Genomic DNA, 20,083 nt, shown 5'->3' with positions numbered 1-20,083 from the left:
GTATGAAGAAATTGCAATGACAGGCTCTAAATTACTGCAAGGAACGTACAAAACGAAAGCACTGTTCTACAAGAAAGCCACTCAGATTTGGAAATCTGGGATTTGTGAATCACATTTTTCAGTTCTGCTCAAAATGTACTGTGTACAGAGCCTGCAGCGTAGCACAACCCTTCTTGTTCAGTGGTTAACAAAATGCTGTCCAAGACAAACCTACTTTTTATTGATTTTAGATTAACATGCTGATGATCTAGCAACTTGAAATGTTAAACATAGCCCAGAACTGCATAACAGTGCAATATTAACTCGCTTTCTTGTTGTCTGTTTGGTTGGGGTTGGGGTGAGAAAGGTTGGTAACGCCTGAAATTAGGCTTCCCTGCATGACCAGTGTGTCATGCAGAATGTGTTCCAACAGTTATACATGTGGACAGGCATGCTAAGCAAAGGGGGAGGGGGGGGGGGAGGAGATGGAGAGAGAGATGCGGAAGAGGAAATGGACAAAGAAAGAGTGTAGGAAGAGATGAACGGCACAATGGGGGGGGGGGGGCAGATAGCCAGAGAGAGGGAAAGGAGGAACTGAGCAGAGAAAAGGGGGGAGAAGGAGATTGACAGAGTGAGAGAGGGGGAAAGAGGTAATAGAGAGAGGGCAGAGGAGGGAGAGGTGTGCAATATGTGGACATATGCGTACAAGGGCGAAGCTGTGGGTATAAAGTTAGTACTGAAATAAAAATCTGAGAAAGAATCATATAAAATTAGTTTTGCTTACTTCTTTATTTTATTTTTTAGGAAAATAACGAATAAATTGGTATATAATTAGTCAGTAGATATAACTCTAGTCCATTTCGGACATTATCAGATGAAAATATACTGAAATAAAAACTTTAAATTTAACATATTTCTCTCCTGTAATCTAATCAATACGTTTAAAACCCATTGCAAATTTTCACACACTCCAGACTAAAGAGCAGCAAATAATTGTTTCAATAAAAATAATATTTTAATTACCACGTTTTTAAATCGGACTAAAAAGTATATAATAATTTCTCCTTGATACATATAATTCTTAAGTCCATAAAGATAAATCTGAAAATTTGTGTTTGTGGATTATGAAGAGCTTTGTAAGATTAAAAACGAAAAAAGTTGGGCGCATCCAGTAGATAAAAGTAACGAGGTATATATTCATACAACAATTACGTATTGTATTTGCCCCACGTTTTTCGTTTAAAATCTTACAAGTAATTGTGTAGCTATTAAAAATTCACAATCACAGATTTTGAGGACTACCTGTGTTGGATTAGGAGAAATTAAAATTTTTAGCTCTATTTAACAACGTGGATGTCAAAGATCTATTTTTATTTAACCAATTATTCTTCTTTTCAGTAAGTGATTGCTTCATTTCTCCAGTTGTCATCGGCATTCTTAGGGAATGTGTATTACGTATAGTAGTTAAGAACGGAAGATCACATAAAAATGAATACCAATTACGTCTGCGTAGCTGAATGTGTGGAATTAGACAGTATATATCTGCTTCCTAGAAATTGTTGTAAACATCGCCACTGAAACAGAGCAGGCTCCAGGTTCTAGTAACGTAGCGACTGAGGTTAGACAACAATTGTGACACTGTGTTATGGGGTGATGCAGTGGAAGGCGAACCGAAGCAGCCGAGCGGCGACCCGTGCAAGCCGACGCCGTGCGGGCCGTACTCTGAGTGCGCCGTGAAGCAGGGCCGGCCCGTGTGCTCGTGCCAGGCCAGCTACCTGGGCAGCCCGCCCTTCTGCCGGCCCGAGTGCGTGCTCAGCCAGGAGTGCCCGCCCTCCAAGGCGTGCATCAGTGAACGCTGCCGCGACCCCTGCCAGCAGGTGTGCGGCTCCAACGCCAAGTGCGACGTCGTCAACCACACGCCCTTCTGCTCCTGCCTGCCCGGCTTCGAGGGCGACGCTTTCGTCGGATGTACGCCTGTGCGAGGTGGGTACCTCTGTCCAACCCCTTAATTGCCCCTTGTGTTGTTAACTGAATAAACAGCAAATTAATAGAATTATGAAACCATTAGTCCTACCGCTAATATGAGCATTTGTAAGCACACTGGGCAAAAATTAACATCCCCAGAAGACATCATGCTAACGCAATCTAACACCGCATCCAACTTTTATGTCAGCTTCCAGCGAGGAAGAATGTCCTCAAGTATCTTCAGGGATGCCATGTTCAGCCGAAGCCAAAATGGCTCTAAACACTATAGGACTTAGCATCTGAGGTCTTCAGTCCCCTAAACTACTTAAACCTAACTAACCTAAGGACATCGCACACATCTATGCCCGAGGCAGGATTCGAACCTGCGACTGTAGCAGCATCGCAGTTCTGGACTGAAGCGCCTAGAACCGGCGGCCGGCCATCTGAAGCCATTCGTTGAGTAAATCCAGTAGTGCTAGAAAAATATGGCGATATTGGTTGCTACCTTTCACGCGCTGCTCAAAATAACTCCAAACATTTTCTATGAGGTAAGATCGGGTGATTCAGATAGCCACACGAAGTGCGATGTGGATCATAAGAGTTGGTCCGACCAAGAACTTACGTGTGCACCGCTATGAACATGGTTTTGCTCCTCTTCGAAGATGAGAGTGTCCACTGCATACTCATCACGAAGATGTAGAAGAATGAGCAACATTGGGTCGCCAAGAACTTAAGGTAAACACTCTGGTTCATGTTCATGGTAACTTGAATGCGTGAACCAAATTTCATGGTCCAGAAACAGGACAAAAAACGTCGCCGAACCACATATGGTGTGAACTACGCCCTCTACACACTACCGTTTAAACGCCTCATTGGGCCGTAGGTGCACTCGACACACTTGAAAAGAAGCCAAATCGCGACTAGCTGGACCACACTAAACATCTCCAGTCGACTGCTTTCCAGTTTCTGTGTTTTTTGACCGACTGATGACGCTAAGATAATTGTACCGCTGTGTGCATTGGCCTTTTGCTACGTACCCGACTCCGAATGTCTCATTCCATTCCCTTAGTAATTTTCGCTCAGTAACTAGTTGAGTGGACCTGTAGTCACATACAGTGCTAGTTCCTGTCGTGTTTGAAACCGATTTTCATTGATAAGAAATGACATTCATCGCTGGTCCCAGCTCCCTTGTTGGTTGGGATCTTTTAATAAGAGCGGATCAAAAAGTTTTCGTTCTAAGGCTGCACAGTCCAGAACCGGTATGCAACTTAGGCAGAACAGCCTTTAGCATTGAGGCAATCATTCCAGCGACGCACAAGGTCGAAGATGTCCGTTTGGTAAATCACTGTGTCCCAATCCGTGAAGAAGTCCGCAACTGTCTGCTGCACATCCTCGTCTGACAGGACTCGTCGACCCCTCAAGCACTTTTTTAATGGACGGATAGTTCCATGAGTAGAGATCAGGACAATAGGGCGCGTGCTCGAATGTTTCGCACTTGAGTTGGCGTAATTTCTGTGTTACGTCGTTTGCGATATAGGGAAGTGCGTCATCATGAAGCAGCAGCACACTTGGAGCACCATTCTACAACAGTGGGTTTGACAGATATGCTGCCCGATACACATTCTTCCCTCTACGCTGGATGTTTCCCGGTGTTTGTCCTTCAGCGTCGTAGGAAAGAATAACATCACGTTGGTCCTGTTTGGACGCATTTGGTAAAAACGTCGCCATAGTTCACGTTCCCACATTTTCCGCACGCACGTCGGAAAGACCCGAATGCCATACTGATCCCTTGCCTACATGTCGGTGGTCATATACGCACATCAGAGTCGCGCTGTCGGCCGGTATGGCCGAGCGGTTCTAGGCGCTTCAGTCTGGAACCGCGTGACCGAATCCTGCCTTGGCCATGGATGTGTGTGATGTCCTTAGGTTAGTTAGGTTTAAGTAGTTGTAAATTCTAGGGGACTGATGACCGCAGATGTTAACTCCCATAGTACTCAGAGCCATTGATAGTCGCGCTACGTTGTAAATACGTTGCAGCAACGCCCTCGGATGGAAACTTTTTGATCGCGCCTTATACAATCACTGTTCTTTTGCGAATTATGTGACTGTGAGTGATACACCATTCCTCGTAAACGTTGGCTGCTTTCTGTTATTCCATCACGTATCCACGCTGACCCTCCTTAATGCGATGACACCGATGAACTAACTCGAACAGACACACCATTTCACTGCCGTGGCTTACGTTGTTTGTGAAGGATCATGTAACCTCGTGATACCAGTGATACATCGTCTACGGCGCCCCAAAGCGACCAGTTTTCGCTTTTAATGGGGTGCTAATGTTTTGTCTGGTGAAGATATCTGAATGTACGTATGATGTTTTGGAATTGTGCTGCGGTTGTTTACACTCGTTGCATGTAGCGTTATGGTACACAGAGCCTGTGGACATCCCGATGGACCCGTGCATGCCGAACCCGTGCGGCGTAAACGCTCAGTGCTCGTCGCAGAACGGCGCTGCGCGCTGCACGTGTATCCCGCCCAACATCGGCGACGCTTACGGCACGGGCTGTCGGCCCGAGTGCGTCATCAACTCGGACTGCGCGGCGCACCTCGCTTGCGTCAACAAGCACTGCCGCGACCCCTGCCAGGGGCTGTGCGGCGCCGGCGCGCGCTGCGACGTCGTCAACCACGTCGCCGTCTGCAGCTGCCCGCCAGGGCTCAAGGGCGACCCCTTCAGCGCCTGCAGGGTCGAGATCACCACTCGTGAGTATTCCAAGCTTCATTTCTAACGTCTATCCACTCAACAAGTGACAGCACCCCGACAGCGGTCTTCAAATACTTATATCTGCCAATGAACTGCAAATACGTTTATCTCTATCTAACAGCTACATCCTACAATCTACAACGGAGGATGCTGGGATGGTTCGTTTCAACAGGTCACGACACATTGCCGTCTCCATTCTTCCCTTTTGTGGAGCCTGTGACTTCCCTCTTATCACCTGCTCTAAGACGGAATGTTAAAACTTTCCGTGCACTTCCTTACACCAAGTCTTAGTCTTTCCTCTTCTATAGATTTTCTTTTCAATTCATGCACCACATTTCTAGAGGTTGCCGAGGAGACTTAGCAGATAAAGTTTCACATAGGAACTCGTGTCCAGAAACGTCATCCAACGACGCTACAGAGCGTCGAAGTTACAGGCGCCGGTGCCTGTAAATGTGTGTAGAGTGATTCCGTAACAAACTTTCTAGGATGATGGAGAAGGATAAATGTATCAATTTGAGGTAAAGGTCCCGTACCGGAAACGAACGAGTCGACGGCTATTGGCGAAAACCGTTCTGATACCTCTGACAGTGGAATACATGCTAAGACTGTAGGGTAGACAACTTTCAGAGATAGTTGTATCGATCAAAACAAAGATAAAAAGTCCAGTAAACATGGGTTCTAAAATGCTCACGAGCTTTTGTTCAATAGAGGGGATGTGTTTCATAGTTGCAAAGACGAACAAGTGCTTATAACTCCTCAAATATGCATTTTATAGCACATGTTTACGGGACATTTTTTCCTTGCTTTGGTCCATACTACCACCTCTCAAAGTTGCCTACACTACAGTCTTAGCCGCTACAGTGCCTGTACATGTATTGCACTGTCAGTGGTATCAGAACGGTTTTCGCTTATAACTTTCAAATCGTTCGTTTCCAGTACAGGGACTCTTACCTCAAATTGATATTTTTATCCTTCTCCATCATCCTAGAGAGCTTGTAACGTCATCACGGAATTACCCTACATACGAGGGTTGGAACTTTAATAGTGGCTACTATTTGTTTACAGCTCGTACAAAATAGATACGTGTTTCAAAGTTTTACTGTTCATTTTTGGAACATAACCTACGACCAGCTTAGAGACAGAAGTGATGACACTTTCTGCAGGACCTGACCATCATTTTGCAGGAAAATGCTCAAGCACCTACAGTGCAAGCTGTTACTGATTTGTTTGACTGAAGGGGCTGCTAAGTGCTATACCACCTACTGCACTCCCCTGACTTAAGCCCTCGATTTCTAAACTGAAGGAAACACTTCACGGCATTCGCTTCAGGACTGCTACAAATTCGTTGGGCAATAGACGGCGTCGCTCGAATTGTCAACACTCCTAAGAGTATCCTACGACTTCCACATCGCTGGCAACGGGTTATACACAATGATGGTGTCTACTTTGAAGGTCAATAAAACTTTGAAACACGTGTCTGTTTTGTGCGAGCTGCAAATAAATAGTTGCCACTATTAAAGTTACAACCCTCGTAAATTTACAGGCACCGGCGCCTATAATTTCGACGCTCTGTAGCGTCGTCGGGTGACGTTTCCGGACATGGGTTCCTTTGTAAAACTAGATCTACTAAGTTCCCTCTACAATCTCTAGGAGTGTGTAACATGAATTGTGACTCTGTATATCTACTATAGCCAGTGTTCCTTTCCCCGTTAAAATTATGGATAACTATCGCCTCTTTCGGCAACCCGTCGTTCAGTTTGCAAACTGTTTCCAGCAGTTCCCGTCTAAACATCTCATTACTTCCTACGTCACCTGCCCAGCTAAGAGATGGTCTTTTTTTGTACAGCGGTGATTGTGACCGATCCGTGCCAACCGTCGCCTTGTGGACCAAACAGCGTGTGCCGCACTGTGTCTGGACACGCGGTGTGCTCCTGCCAGCAGGGCTTCCTGGGATCACCGCCTTCCTGTAGACCCGAATGCGTCGTCAGCTCTGAGTGCGCCCAAAACAAAGCGTGTATCAATCGCAAGTGCGTCGATCCGTGCCCAGGGACCTGCGGCCTTAACGCACGATGCCAGGTCATCAACCACAATCCCATATGCTCCTGTGCGCCTGAGTACACTGGAGATCCGTTCACCATCTGCAACGTGGCTAAAGGTAAGTGTGTTCTGCGGCACTCATATTTCAAGTTTCAGTACTAGAACCCTCGGAAAAGTTATTACAAACCTTGCTGTAGCCAGCCTAGGTTCACGTTTCTGTCACATTTTCATCTCGGTCAGGGTAACTTTCCTATTATTGACAGATTGGCAGTCCTCTCGGAGCGCAGCCACGAAAACTTCACAAAAATCTGCATGCACCTACAAAACTAAAACATAGGGAGCACTGGTGCTTGAGAAAGAAGTACAATTAGCTAATGTGTTTCCCTGCCACTCAATTTGCTGAAATGTCAAAGTTGTTTCAATCGAGGCATGATTGCATATATTCTCATATTAGAATAGAGACATGAGCATAGATGAACGCTAAACATCAAGAAATGCACAATCCCTTCTTTTTTGTATATGAATTGTAAGGATCAGTCCCATGATAACGCCGCGCGGTCTAGGTCGCATTGCTACAGTTCGCGCGGCTCCCCCCGTCGGAGGTTCGGGTCCTTCGGGCATCGGTGAATGTGTTATCTTTAGCGTAAGTTAGTTTAAGTTATATGAAGTTCTGTGTAAGCCCAGGGGCCGATGACTTCAGTAGTTTGGTCCCATAAGAACTTACCACAAATTTAAAAAAAAAATTGTAATGATAACTCATCAGCAATAACAAAGTTTATTTATTACACAAAAGTAATGTAATGATAACCCATCAGCCATAACAAAGTTTATTTATTACGCAAAAGTAATGCTTTCAATTTTCGAGACCTCACAGCAAATAGGAGACAAAAGTGCGAAACAGAATCCTCTAGCTTTGAAGATCATCAGTGAAGGGTACCATTACCAGCCAGGATTAATAGAATAGACAGGAAAGATTCAAGAAGTATGGTACACTTCGCCATGGGTTTGTGTAATAAGAGCGGGACGGTCACGGAGCAGGACAGATCCAGGATTATTTTTTTAGTGTAAGTGTTGGGGGGGGGGGGGGGGGAGGGGGCAGGGATGGAGGTATCAGTCTTTTACTGTCGCATCATCTTTCTCCTCTCCCCTCTCCCCTCTCCCCCAACATAATTAGCCGTCATTCCAACTTTTAACGTGCCATAGATGCCAACGATTTTAATAATGTATCGAAACATTTTAATACAATTATAAAAATTTGTTTGCGTTAACATAGTTAGTACATAGCCTTAGCACAACTTAAAGAAATTGCATTTCGCATTTCCAAAGAATTCATCCGAAAATTTGAGAAGCAGATATGTTGTCGTACGTTCAGGAAGATTTGGGCAACATATTAATTCCTCCCACACATGTCTCACGAAATGACCACTACTAGAGAATCAGAGAAATTAGGCCTCGCCTGTAAACCCCCTATTCTTTAAAGACTTGAACTCCCATGTATAAAATATTTCTGAACGTCCAATGAGTTTACAAGTAAGTAAATTTATTATATATTTGACGTCAAGCATGTAAGAGAAAGTTCAGAAAAGGTCCTCTCATTCTGAAATACTGGGTGAGTATAGTCATGGTGATTTTCGCTCCTTTTAAAGCAAACTACAGTTTTTCACGTATCTCAGCGTTCTCCTGAACTATATGTCGTACAATTATATAATTTTTAGGTATATTCAGTGGTATATGTGGATACTGGCTGCAAAATGTGTTGCGAGTAGAGTAATATGTAACAAATTAAAGCATTTTGCCTGATGCTGAAATTTTATTGCATGAACAACGAGTATGTAGTAAGCGATATTTTTTTTTTTTTTCATTCCATCATTTGTGAGGGGCGTCAGCAAGAAAAAATTTGGAAGAAACGGTTTGTGTGAGCTATGTTGCTTCAGGACACATACCCAATTTCTAACTGTAGTGCTTGCTGTACTGTGTTAATATAAGCTTATACCTCTCAATGAGCGTATTATGACAGCATTTCAAGTTCTATCAGCAATTATATGAAATTTAGAAACTCAAATTTTTGTTGGTCCTGGGATCAGTTAGACCTGCAACTGGTACCGGGTTACCGTGCACTTTTAGTAATGTAGTTATGGAGGTTTACCTTCAGTTATCCTTCGTACGCGTCATTCGCTGATGGAAGTGGGAAGGGGTTCCGAGAGCAACCTCCGCCACACACCATAATGTGTAGGTGAAGTCGTAGTAGCGCGAGTAGGCATTTGGGACAGAATAAACGCGGAGAAGGGTGTGACGCCTTATCGGCGATTGCAGGGCCGGAGATGGTATCGCAGAACCCGTGTGTGCCGTCACCGTGCGGTCCGAACGCTGAGTGCCGAGTGTCTGGAGAGCGCGCCGTGTGCAGCTGCTCGCCCGGTATGCTGGGCACACCGCCCTCTTGCCGGCCGGAGTGCGTCATCCACGAAGACTGCCCCGCCACGCTGGCGTGCGTGCGCGCGCGCTGCCGTGACCCCTGCGCCGGCTCCTGCGGCTTCAACGCGCGCTGCGAGGTGCGCGCGCACCAGCCCGTCTGCTCCTGTCTGCCCGGCTTCGAGGGCGACCCCTTCTCCGGCTGCAACCCCGTACAAGGTAGGACCGCGCGCCGCCGCATCCAGCCCTGCTCCACGACATGTGCTTGTCGGTCACCGTGTGCAGTGCCACTTGTTTCAGCCTGAGCGTCTAACTTCCAGCATCTGTCCGGAGTCAGTGAACTTCGCTCACTTGAAGCTATTGTAACATTGCGTTCTTCTAACCGAAAAGGGAGAGCGCCTTTGCGTCCATTCAGAATGTGTACTTGGAAAGCTATGGTAATTCAGGTTTCAGTTGTTCGTGTACAGTAGGTAAGTATTATTTTTGGTACTGAGCAGGCGGATATTGTGCTGTTAAAACTGTCCGCTGCAAGCGGCTGAGGTACAATAAGGATATACCAACTGGAATACATTTTTCGTTTCGTGACATACTTTTAAGTAGCTTCTTTTATCTTCTGGAACGGAGCAGCTGGAGAATTAGATGAGGTACAGATGGAAATTGGTTTCCCTTGAATACTTAGCAAGTCCTTTACACTTACTAATTTTGCAAGTCGCCTCATACAAAAAATTAAAAGAATAAAAAGGTGTCATTGTACACAGGACATGAAACATCCTATTCCATCCAACGAGAAAGTAAAATTATTTCGTATTGGTAACTGACACATCTGGTGTGTACTAAAATAAAAAAAAAAATCATGAGTGATTGGAGAGAACTCTATAGTGTTGAATATGGACCACCAATAGTCAGTTACAGTTCATTCACCTGGAATATACAGGGTGAATCAGCTCCTCTACCAATAGGTTTTATGCAACCCAACGCTACAAACAGAGTTTAGTCCCACAGAAAACAAGGGACAGGAATTTTTTTGTAGGAAATTTAATGTAGTTAAATTTTGTACTGGGTTACGTTTTCGCTGGAGGCGACGATTGTCGAGTTATTCAAGAAAATCACGTTTCAAGGCCACTGTTGTACGTTTTTCTTTAATAATTCGAAAGCTATGGCCTCTAGCGAAAACGTTTCCGAGTACAAAGTAAACTATATTAAATATTCTACAAAAAGGTCCTGTTCATTTTTTCTATAGGACAAATACTTTCCACGAAGCGAGCGAGAGAATATGAAAATCTTGCTTGTGGTATTTGAAGGCGCTGCGGGTTGCATAAAATCAATGGGTATGAGCAGCTGAATCACACTGTATGGTTACGGCGACGTCTTACATACCAAACGCAACAACTTGCAGATGCGTCTCTAGTTTCTGCGGAGAGTGGTGTAAAAGTCCAAGTGAGCTTCTATTCAAACAGTAGCAGCAAATATACAAAAGTTCCCATATGAAATCTGTTTTTTACTCTATAATTTCTTATTAGATCCAAGTTGTATCACTAGATTTGTGTCAATAGGTCTACCATTTTGGTGCAAATAAATATTTAAAAATGTTAGTGACCATTGTATTTTTAGAACATATCATTGAAATGCGTTTCGGTACCCTAAAGAGACAGGGCTTGTCGAGTCAATATATGAGAGCTGTTCGGAAAGTAAAAGCCGGTCGGGCGCAAAATGGAAACCCTAGTAAAAATCCGATGAAGCTTTGCACAGATATGTTGAGCAATGTCTCTAATAGGTCTGTCGATCACGTTATGTAGCTGTTTTCAGTTCTGAGCACACAGTGAGCACGGGGGTACCTTGAAAATAGTGTTTCCCGCCAAGAATGAGGGCCTTGTGAGAGATTTCGCCTGATGTCATGCAACCCACATAACATAACTGTCACACGTTTCCTTCTTCGTCTCGGCCGCACTCTGCAATGGCAATGAAGATACTCCTGTAGCGTTTTCTATGGGAAATGTTTGATCAGCCACAATACAACCTGTAATTGGCTTCCCCTGTGTTTCATCTCTGTGAGCCGCTGACTATGAAGACGACATTTTGGTACAGACAACGAGCTATAGAACAGCGTAGAGATTTGGCGGAAAGCACAGGCGGCTGCCTTCTGCTATGAGGGTATTGGAAAGTTGGTACGACGCTACGACAGATATCTAAGTTGGGGCGGCGACTATGTAGGGAAATAGCTGGAAGAAGTAGCTAACTGTTGCAAATAACACATTTTTTTATTTTCTTAGTGGTTTCCATTTCGCGACCAATCGGACCTTACTTCCCGAATGGCCCTCGTAGTTCCTGCAGATGTCGGAGTTAGGTGGGGCACCTGGATGAACAGCGGTGACAGAAAAACAATAAAGTGTGAAGAGTGTCCTTTCACTAGTAGTTGAAACATGTTACGTTTTGCGGTATGATGCTCCACAAACGCCAGCAACTTGCAAGGTTTGATAGTTGAGGAAAACTCCTTACAACTGATTAAAACTGTAACAAAAATTCTTTATAAATGAAACAAACTTGAACTAGTATGAAGATCGCTTCCTTGTGGGACGTGAGACGGTGTCGGTGGTGGCAACACGTGAGGTCGCTGTGTGTGAGCCGGTGTTGCGTTGTGGCAGTGGTGGCAGTGGAAGCGCCGCGCCGGCCGTGCCAGCCGTCGCCGTGCGGGCCGAACGCCGAGTGCCGCGAGCGGCGCGGCGCGGGCGCGTGCTCGTGCCGACCCGGCTACCACGGCGACCCTTATGCGGGCTGCCGGCCCGAGTGCGTGCTGTCGTCAGACTGCCCGCGGCACCTCGCCTGCACCGCCAACCGCTGCCGGGACCCGTGTCCCGGCACGTGCGGCGTGCGCGCCCTCTGCCTCGTCGCCAACCACGTGCCCACCTGTGGCTGCCCCGCCGGCTTCACTGGAGACGCTACCCGATCATGTTTCCCGATACCTGCCAGTAAGCTTGCTAACCTCTACACCACCTGCCCTGTTTCGCACCCCTTAGTGTTGTGGGCTGCAGCTCCTAACCTTATCATTCACCTCGACTAAAATGTCAGTATGTAGAGGCATTAACAACTTTCGATGACGTAAATAATGGTCACGCTCCCAGGAAGTTTTTTGACTTGTCGAGGTTACTGCTCCGAGAAGCTCCGAACGCACATAATGTTCTGTCGGCTATATGGAGGGGTAAGATATTTCCCATTTAACGTGTCGATGGTAACGACTCTGGTATCGTGGTATGTTGGGACATTCTGCAGTGACATCTGGAATACTTCGTCCTATAGGAAACATCACTATTTCTTTCTAGACACGCTAGAGACCGAGAAGGCACAGCAGTAGACAATGTCTGTCCATCAACGGTTTACGATATAATGTTCCAGACTGACTCTTACTTAAGTAATCAATAACACAGAAAGGAAAAGAAAGTTAATAACGCATATTGCTATTAAGACAGAAGTTAGCATAAATCCTGGATCTACAAACATGAGAGAAAAGAAAGTCAGGTCAGAGTTACGAAATATTGTTATTTTGCATAGTAGATTCATAACATCATAGCTCCATTTTCAATACAAAAAAATCATTTTATTCATTGGGGGTTGTAAAGTAATATACTAACGCAATTTCGGAACATTGCCCCATCTACAAGGAAAAAGAGTATACGACCCCTTGAAAAAAGATAGGCTATACGTTAATCCAGGTGCGTACGAGAAGAAAAAATCAAAAGACGAAACACTGATGGACAGATTTAAAAAAAATTAAACAGCGTATATGAACGATAGATGACGATCATGTACTCTGTTGACCATCACAATAGCAATTGCTCTGCATCAGATATATGGAATATTTGTGATGATCAGCTGGCTGCTGGAATATTATCTGTCGGCCATATGTGGTCTGTCTTTTTGAAGAAAAAGGGGGTTATTGACCATCAGCGTTCCGCCCTTTTTTTGTCATTCTTGTATGTACTTAAAACAACACATCTTATTTTACAAGGGCGCATGTTCTCTTTTAACTGCCGATTGGTCAGTGCCCTGACATGGCAATAGTACAATATTGTTCAACTTCAAATTGTTTGCATAGGAAGAAAGAATCAGTTAATCCACATAACACATAATTCTTAAACTGTTAGTATTTTATTTGAATAGTTTTTGACTTACTCAAAGGGACTCGAAAATGTGCCTTGTTATTACTAAGATTAGTAACAACAAACCAATCCAATGTCATCTCGCACCGGCTGCGTCAAAGAACATGAATACAGCCATTCAAAATAGGTGTGTTTCTCACGCTCGAGATGGTCAGTAACAACTGTAACATGTATAAGTGCGAGAAAAGTTACAGAGATTTGCAAACTGTGCTTGTATGCTTATCCTGCGCACTCTGTCTGATTTTCTAAAACGTATTTTAAGGGATCTATCATTCGTGGTAAACACACTTGTGTACTCCTGTTTTCAAAGCTGTAGTCCACAGTGCTAGGGTGTCGTTTCTTGTAAATCTGTCCTTACTGTAAAAAGTTCTAGCTCTTACCTGTAACTGTAGCTATTTATTATCTTCATTCTTATTGTAGTTCTTACTTCAGTTTGCCAATTAATTACCTAATTGTTAACAATTGCATCTACTTTTAGAAACCACACTGTCTCGCAAATTAAAATTTCTAGATACAGCATTTCAAAAACTTTATAATATTTTAAAATCATCTACGCTAATACTGCACTCAGTGCTTAAGATAATACGTAAACTGCTGTACAGTCTGTAAATCTGTAAATCTGTGAATACAATAACAGCACTATTTTCCATATTATTAATATCTTCACAAATAGATGAAACTTTGCTGCTTAATTCTTATGTATCTTGATTTCCTTTTAATGTTGAAATCTGTACATCTTACATCTTTCCTAAACTATCCTTTCAACCACTGCTCCATAAAACCCACTTACTACCGCACTAATTATCCAGTAAATCGTCTGAACGCTAACGGGGAGAAAGGCAAATGTTAACCACTCTCGCTGTTAAACGTCGTTGTTCCACATCCTGGAGGACCTCCTCATTACGGATCAATTGGAATGAAAGTAAATCTAATCTAATCTAATCTAAAGACATTTACATCGATTATTGAGTTTCCCGCTCTCTTGTTTTGAGAGCTGTCTTTAGTTGTAGCTCAATTGACATTGTGGCGTTCCTCCTTAGATCAGCAACTGTTTATGTCGGTCAGCACATAAGAACTACACGCAAACCGACTAATTTCTGTTAATTTTACTGAACATTGCGAGAGCTGTGTCTGGAATGGATACGTGCAACATACTAGTTACCCTTGGCCACCGCACGAAGCGTTTAGTGTCCTTTCTATGCTTTCTCGTTTCTTTAAGACATGCATCTTTTGTAAGAACCCAGCATGAGTGCACAAAACATGTCCTGCGGTTTGCTTTGCCTGTCAGCTAAATATGCGTGTAAACCAAATATAGGGAAATGAGTGATAGTCTTCGAATAGTTCACGGTATTTCGGAATGCATCCTGATGCATGAGGAAATGCTTTGCAGAACCGGAACCATTTTTTTTTTCATTCAGCTCATAATAACAGTACCATAGTGGTGTTCTCGACCACCTTGAGAGTGTGCTTCCACTGGTCCGCATACAAGCACGCGACATTTCGTATTCTCTGTATGCATTTACAACACCTTGGCAGCACTGGAAAAGGCCGAAATTTTTAAATCAGTCTCACATGCTATAATGCCCGTGTAAGATACTTTGCTGTTGATACTGACGTCGTGTAAAGACATGGCCGCCTATTGAATTTGTAACCGAATCACAGTATTGTTTGGTCCACACGCTAAACATGTTTAAAATCGTTGAAAGCGTTCGTTATATTGCGCGAGAGGAACTCGCTGTTATTTCACCAATTTATTTAAGCTGTAAGTAGATGACAATCTGTAAATTAATGAGGATATAAATAGTGTGTGGACTGACTCAATGCTCTAGTGGTCGAGATTCTTTATTGACAGGGACGTCTAGGGTTCATTTCCTGATTACCGCTTCAGATTTTTCTGGTGTAAGCATGTCGTTGTCGTCTAGTTTCAAGAATGACAACAATCTGCCGTACTGTCTGCTGTAACTTGGATTAGAACATTCTCTTACTTTGTCTTTTCCGCTACACAGTCTCAGCCTGTATCCATCCTCAAGCGTATGGTATGATCTGTCAAAAGAACATATTTGTGTTTTGACTGTAACACGAATATGCCAGTTTGAAAGGTTCTATAATTCACTTGAGTATACCTACACAGCTGAAACTGTGTGATGGGAAAGATAAAGTAAAAGAATGATTACGACACCCAGCGCGGCGGATTATTGACTTTCAAACAGTTTATTTTGGACCTTGTTGCAATTAAAATATTGTCTAGCTGGGTGTCAGCCTTTCAATTACTGTTGGGAAACATACCTACAACTGAACTACGAAATAGAATGCGCCATCTACTCAAAATAAATTCGTTTCTTAGCCGCCTTGTAGTTCGCATGATAGTATTCAAGATATCTGCATACTAGGGGAAAATAGTTAATCCTCAAAACAGGATCCTTGCAAAGCTTTCGTGGCTTGTGTTTCGATTTCTTAACAGACCGTGAAGTTTACATTCCCTCCTAGTGTTTATAATGCGGACTGTCATAATCAGTGTTCTCAATTGTTTTGTGCCCGGAATGAGAATTATACAAAACCTCAAACTACACCCCACAGTTTCCTAGACTAAATCTGTAGGAGATTTCCGTGTTTCGATACCTTAGTCCTTCTGGTTCACAGAAATGTTGAGTACGATACATAACGTCGAAAAAACTGCGAGTGGACATCGTGGTACGTTTATCCATTCCACACAGTAAGTACGTAATGGAAGTGAAGAATCACTAACTGAGAGTCAGTGATAGTATTGCCGTTGGTGTTAACGTGAGATGCGACGCTGACGCTTTGACATTTGCCGATCCCCCGGTAGCGCCCAGACGAGACAGAGTTGACCCCGCCTTTGCCCTAACACGATGCGGCCCGCAGCGCCGCCGGCTCCCCGCGACCCGTGCGCGGCCGGGACTTGTGGTCCGCACAGCAAGTGCCGCGTCGTGGACGGGCACGCCGTTTGCAGCTGCAGGCCGGGCTGCGTTAACACGCCGCCCAACTGCCGGCCCGAGTGCGTCGTCAGCGCCGAGTGCGCGCTCAACAGGGCGTGCGTCGCGCAGCGCTGCGTTGATCCCTGCCCCGGCACCTGCGGCCGCAATGCGCGTTGCCTTGTCGTCAACCACAGCCCCGTCTGCAGCTGTGCTCCGGGCTACACAGGAGACCCTTTCGTTCGCTGCGTCAGACCTCAAAGTAAGCGCCCCGCATTGACCCCTCCCGGGAAACGCTATCTCAACCTTTCCTTCATTCTCCCCTCCCCCTTCTCCCGATATAGCGTCATACAACCAAGTTATGACCGTTTAGGCTTTCCCGGTATGGTAATTTATGCTACGTGTGTCGTATTTTCAGCCGGATCCTAGTCAGAGTCGTGCATTGTTCTGCTTGTAACGTCATACTCATCGTTTGCCTCCCGTATCTTTTAGTCACCAGCTGGAAGCTGGAAACCAGACAAACACGCCATGCCACCAAACACTTTCAGGAGGAAAAGAGGTTACGTCTACCAGCGGCGGTTTCATAAAACAGCAGTAAGTCAATAGCAGATTCTTCCATTTAACAATCCCTCTCATCCGATCCTTTGCTGTTGCTTCATTTTTCAAAAACTTTAACTTCGAACTCTTCTCAACACAATCACCAGCTGGCTTCACATAAAGCGTGATTATCTTTTACATAAAATATCGAATTTTTCAGTGCTCTATAGCTGTATTTAAAACATTGAATTACTGAACCCAAACAGAGTCGTGCAGTGCGCTTATAATAACGTCGTATTCATAACCCTCGCCTCTCGTATCTTTATTGTAATAGAGCGATTTGTTGGAAACGGCGTGCATACAAATGACGCGATCGAATGAGAAAGTGGTTGCCATCACTCAAAACCACATTACTTTCTAAAAAAATAATATCCACAGTAACGAAACTATGGTTTTTACTGAAATAAAGCTCTTACATACAGCTGCTTTTAAGGTCTGGGCACTGCTTAATTCCTGCTAATAAAAACGTCTAAAAATTATGTAATGCTTAGTTGTTTTCCTCTTCCCTGTCTCCATGCCGTATGTTGCAGAAAACTAAGAGCATGTACTGTCACGATCCTAGAGTACATCGAGCAGCTGCTCCTTCGTCTCGTTTTTGATGTCATTATGACAGCGGTGGAGCCATTTGGTAGTCTGGCTTTGTTTCGTTGCAATTTAGTTTGATAATGCTCGACGGGCATGTGTGAACTTCAAATCCAGTCCTCTGAGGTTCAAACCTCAGCTGATAGTATGTTTCTGTCTCAAATCACGCCTTTCACCTCTGACGACTCAGACTGTGGTTCTGAGTCCATGTTAAACTATGGGTCTTGCTGTAACTGACTGGTCAAGTCTGGTCAACAGTCGGAGGAAGCAAGGATATACGCTTTCATTAAGACCGTATCCGGTAAAGCATTGTGGTGTTCACATCTACCTTCGGGGTGAGGATAATTTTACATGAATATTGTCAATGATGAAGTCGATTTTATCACCTGTCGCATTGCTCATCGGAAACCATCTCCATCTCAATACATCCGAACATAAATTGCAATAGTTATGTTTTGCTGTACTTCGTGGTTTGTGCTCATTTTATTCAAACTAGTTGGCAAATATTTTTTGATAACATACATTTGCGAAATTTCCAGCGCCATACTGTCGTGTTAGTTTTTTATAAATGCCCACAATACACACATGTTCTTCCTTCCCAGACTGAGATTTTCACTCTGCAGCGGAATGTGCGCTGATATGAAACTTCCTAGCAGGTTAAATCTGTGTGCGCGACTGAGACTCGAACTCGGGACCTTGCCCACGGAAGGCAAAGGTCTCGAGTTCGAATCTCGGTCCGGCACACAGTTTTAACCTGCCAGGAAGTTTCACATCTGCACACACTCCACTTCGTAGTGAAAATCTCATTCTGAAAACATCCCCCAGGCTGTGGCTAAGCCATGTCTCCGTAATATCCTTTCTTCCGGGAGTGCTAGTTCTACAAGGTTCGCAGAAGAGCTGCTGTGGAATCTGGAAGGTAGGAGAATTGAAGCTATGAGGACGGGTCGTAAGTCGTGCTTGGGTAGCTCAGATGGTAGATCACTTGCCCGCTAGGCAAGGGTCTCGAGTTCTATTCTCGGTCCGGAACACAGTTTCATGTTATTCATTGATGAAATCTTGTGGCCGCTCCATCCTCACCTAACAAAGCTACTGACTATGCGCAGACATCCACATGAACGCTGAAATGTGTTTTAACAACAATTTGCCGAACAAAAAAATCATTGCCCTCCAGTTTGAATATCCTTTGTTCTGTCATGGAATGGATGCTAGCATTGTAGTAATTCGACGAGCTGTGTACTTTTTACGAACTGAAAAGAGGAACTTCGCTTTTTCCGTTATGTAAAAGGTATTTGTTTATATTTTAACGTGAAGCCAGTTTAAGCGATATGGCGTCTACAATACGTGGCGCTCTAAGTGGTGTCTACCGGCATATATAAACTTGTGAGAGCTTTTAGTAAGTGTATATTGCCTTAATTCTTTCTGTTTTTATATGGTGTTGTATCTGTAATTTGGTAGCGTCCAGTAAATGAAGTGAAATTTGTGTCAGCTGATTGTGAATCCACATAATCTTCGAAACTGATTTGTGGAAAAGCCGTAGTATTTCAAGACAATGCTGAAACAGAAATATTCAGTATTAGAAGAATAGAATTTCCATACATTTATTGAAATCTTTGTAAACTCTGACGAACGAGAACGTGTGGATGTCTTAGAACAAACGTTTACTGGCAAATGAAACACAAACACAAGGCAGTACTTGGTGCTGTTAATCATACGCACGCAATGACAAAAATACGAGAGGCAAAGCAGAATGATGTGACCAGACGCCGAGGTACCACGTAGCATAGAATTGCTCTTATACTTCTCTTTGTTAATTACCCATCCTCCTCGTCATACAGATAAATAATCTTGCTTTTCACGTAACCTATACCAAAATCTCTTGCTGACTAGAGACCCTCTTGAACCTAAGAACGAAGAAATTCTTACGTCAAATAAAGCGTTACTACATGTCCCATTCTCTCCTATTTCATTTACTTTCATTTATAAGACTCACAACAATATTAATCTCGAATGCGCCTGCTATACTGATACTCTGTGTGGTTGTATGACGCATAATCCTTTAGAAACCACTGCTAAAAATTCCCTTACCTCTTTCTTAACTACTCTAAAACAAATAATAGTCATCTGTATTTCCAAATGTTCTAATAGCTTTAAACTTCTTAGTCATATAATTAACAGAGTAGTAGTTGCCTACAACAATTCTTCATGTCACTATTTAAGTTCTTACTATTTCAGCTCCTAAGCTATGAAGCTGCACTTCCTAAATTTTATACTTTAACTGATTGCTAAATTACTGAAATGACTAAATGATCTTTCTTGTACATTAATAGTATGTATTAGCTAATTATTAAGTAATCGCCTTCCCTGAATACTTCCTTCTCTTTCCTTTCGTCTGTTATACGAAGTTTGAGGCATAAGTAATTGCAAATATGTTTCTTACTCTAGAACGCGAAACAGTGACTAAAGCCACAAACATAAACCATTACATTGCAAGTATCTATGAGCCAACAGATTGTGTAAGAGAAACTGACGAAAATCGTGTGAACGATCAAATGAGGTAGAAGAATCATTCACGACATGGGAAATGTGGAATAAGAATGTTGTTCATACGGCTGATATTCATCTTACGCAGATACTGATTGACCACTAATCTGTAGTTGTCAGCTGAG

General features: G+C 43.7%; 1 protein-coding gene across 1 annotated transcript in view; it reads left to right on the top strand.

Moving 5' to 3' along the window:
• LOC126439847 (uncharacterized) overlaps window positions 1–20,083 on the top strand; it is a 604,845-nt gene that overhangs the window by 335,477 nt on the left and 249,285 nt on the right. Inside the window, 7 exon segments of the mRNA XM_050090598.1 lie at window positions 1,639–1,962; window positions 4,378–4,704; window positions 6,552–6,860; window positions 9,056–9,370; window positions 11,794–12,117; window positions 13,208–13,216; window positions 16,189–16,500. Coding sequence (XP_049946555.1) covers window positions 1,639–1,962; window positions 4,378–4,704; window positions 6,552–6,860; window positions 9,056–9,370; window positions 11,794–12,117; window positions 13,208–13,216; window positions 16,189–16,500 — 1,920 coding nt within the window.

This window comes from Schistocerca serialis, chromosome 1, assembly GCF_023864345.2.
Source record: "Schistocerca serialis cubense isolate TAMUIC-IGC-003099 chromosome 1, iqSchSeri2.2, whole genome shotgun sequence".
Lineage (NCBI taxonomy): Eukaryota > Metazoa > Arthropoda > Insecta > Orthoptera > Acrididae > Schistocerca > Schistocerca serialis.
The sequence above is the reverse complement of the archived record's forward strand: the minus strand, read 5'-3'. Positions and strand labels throughout refer to the sequence as shown.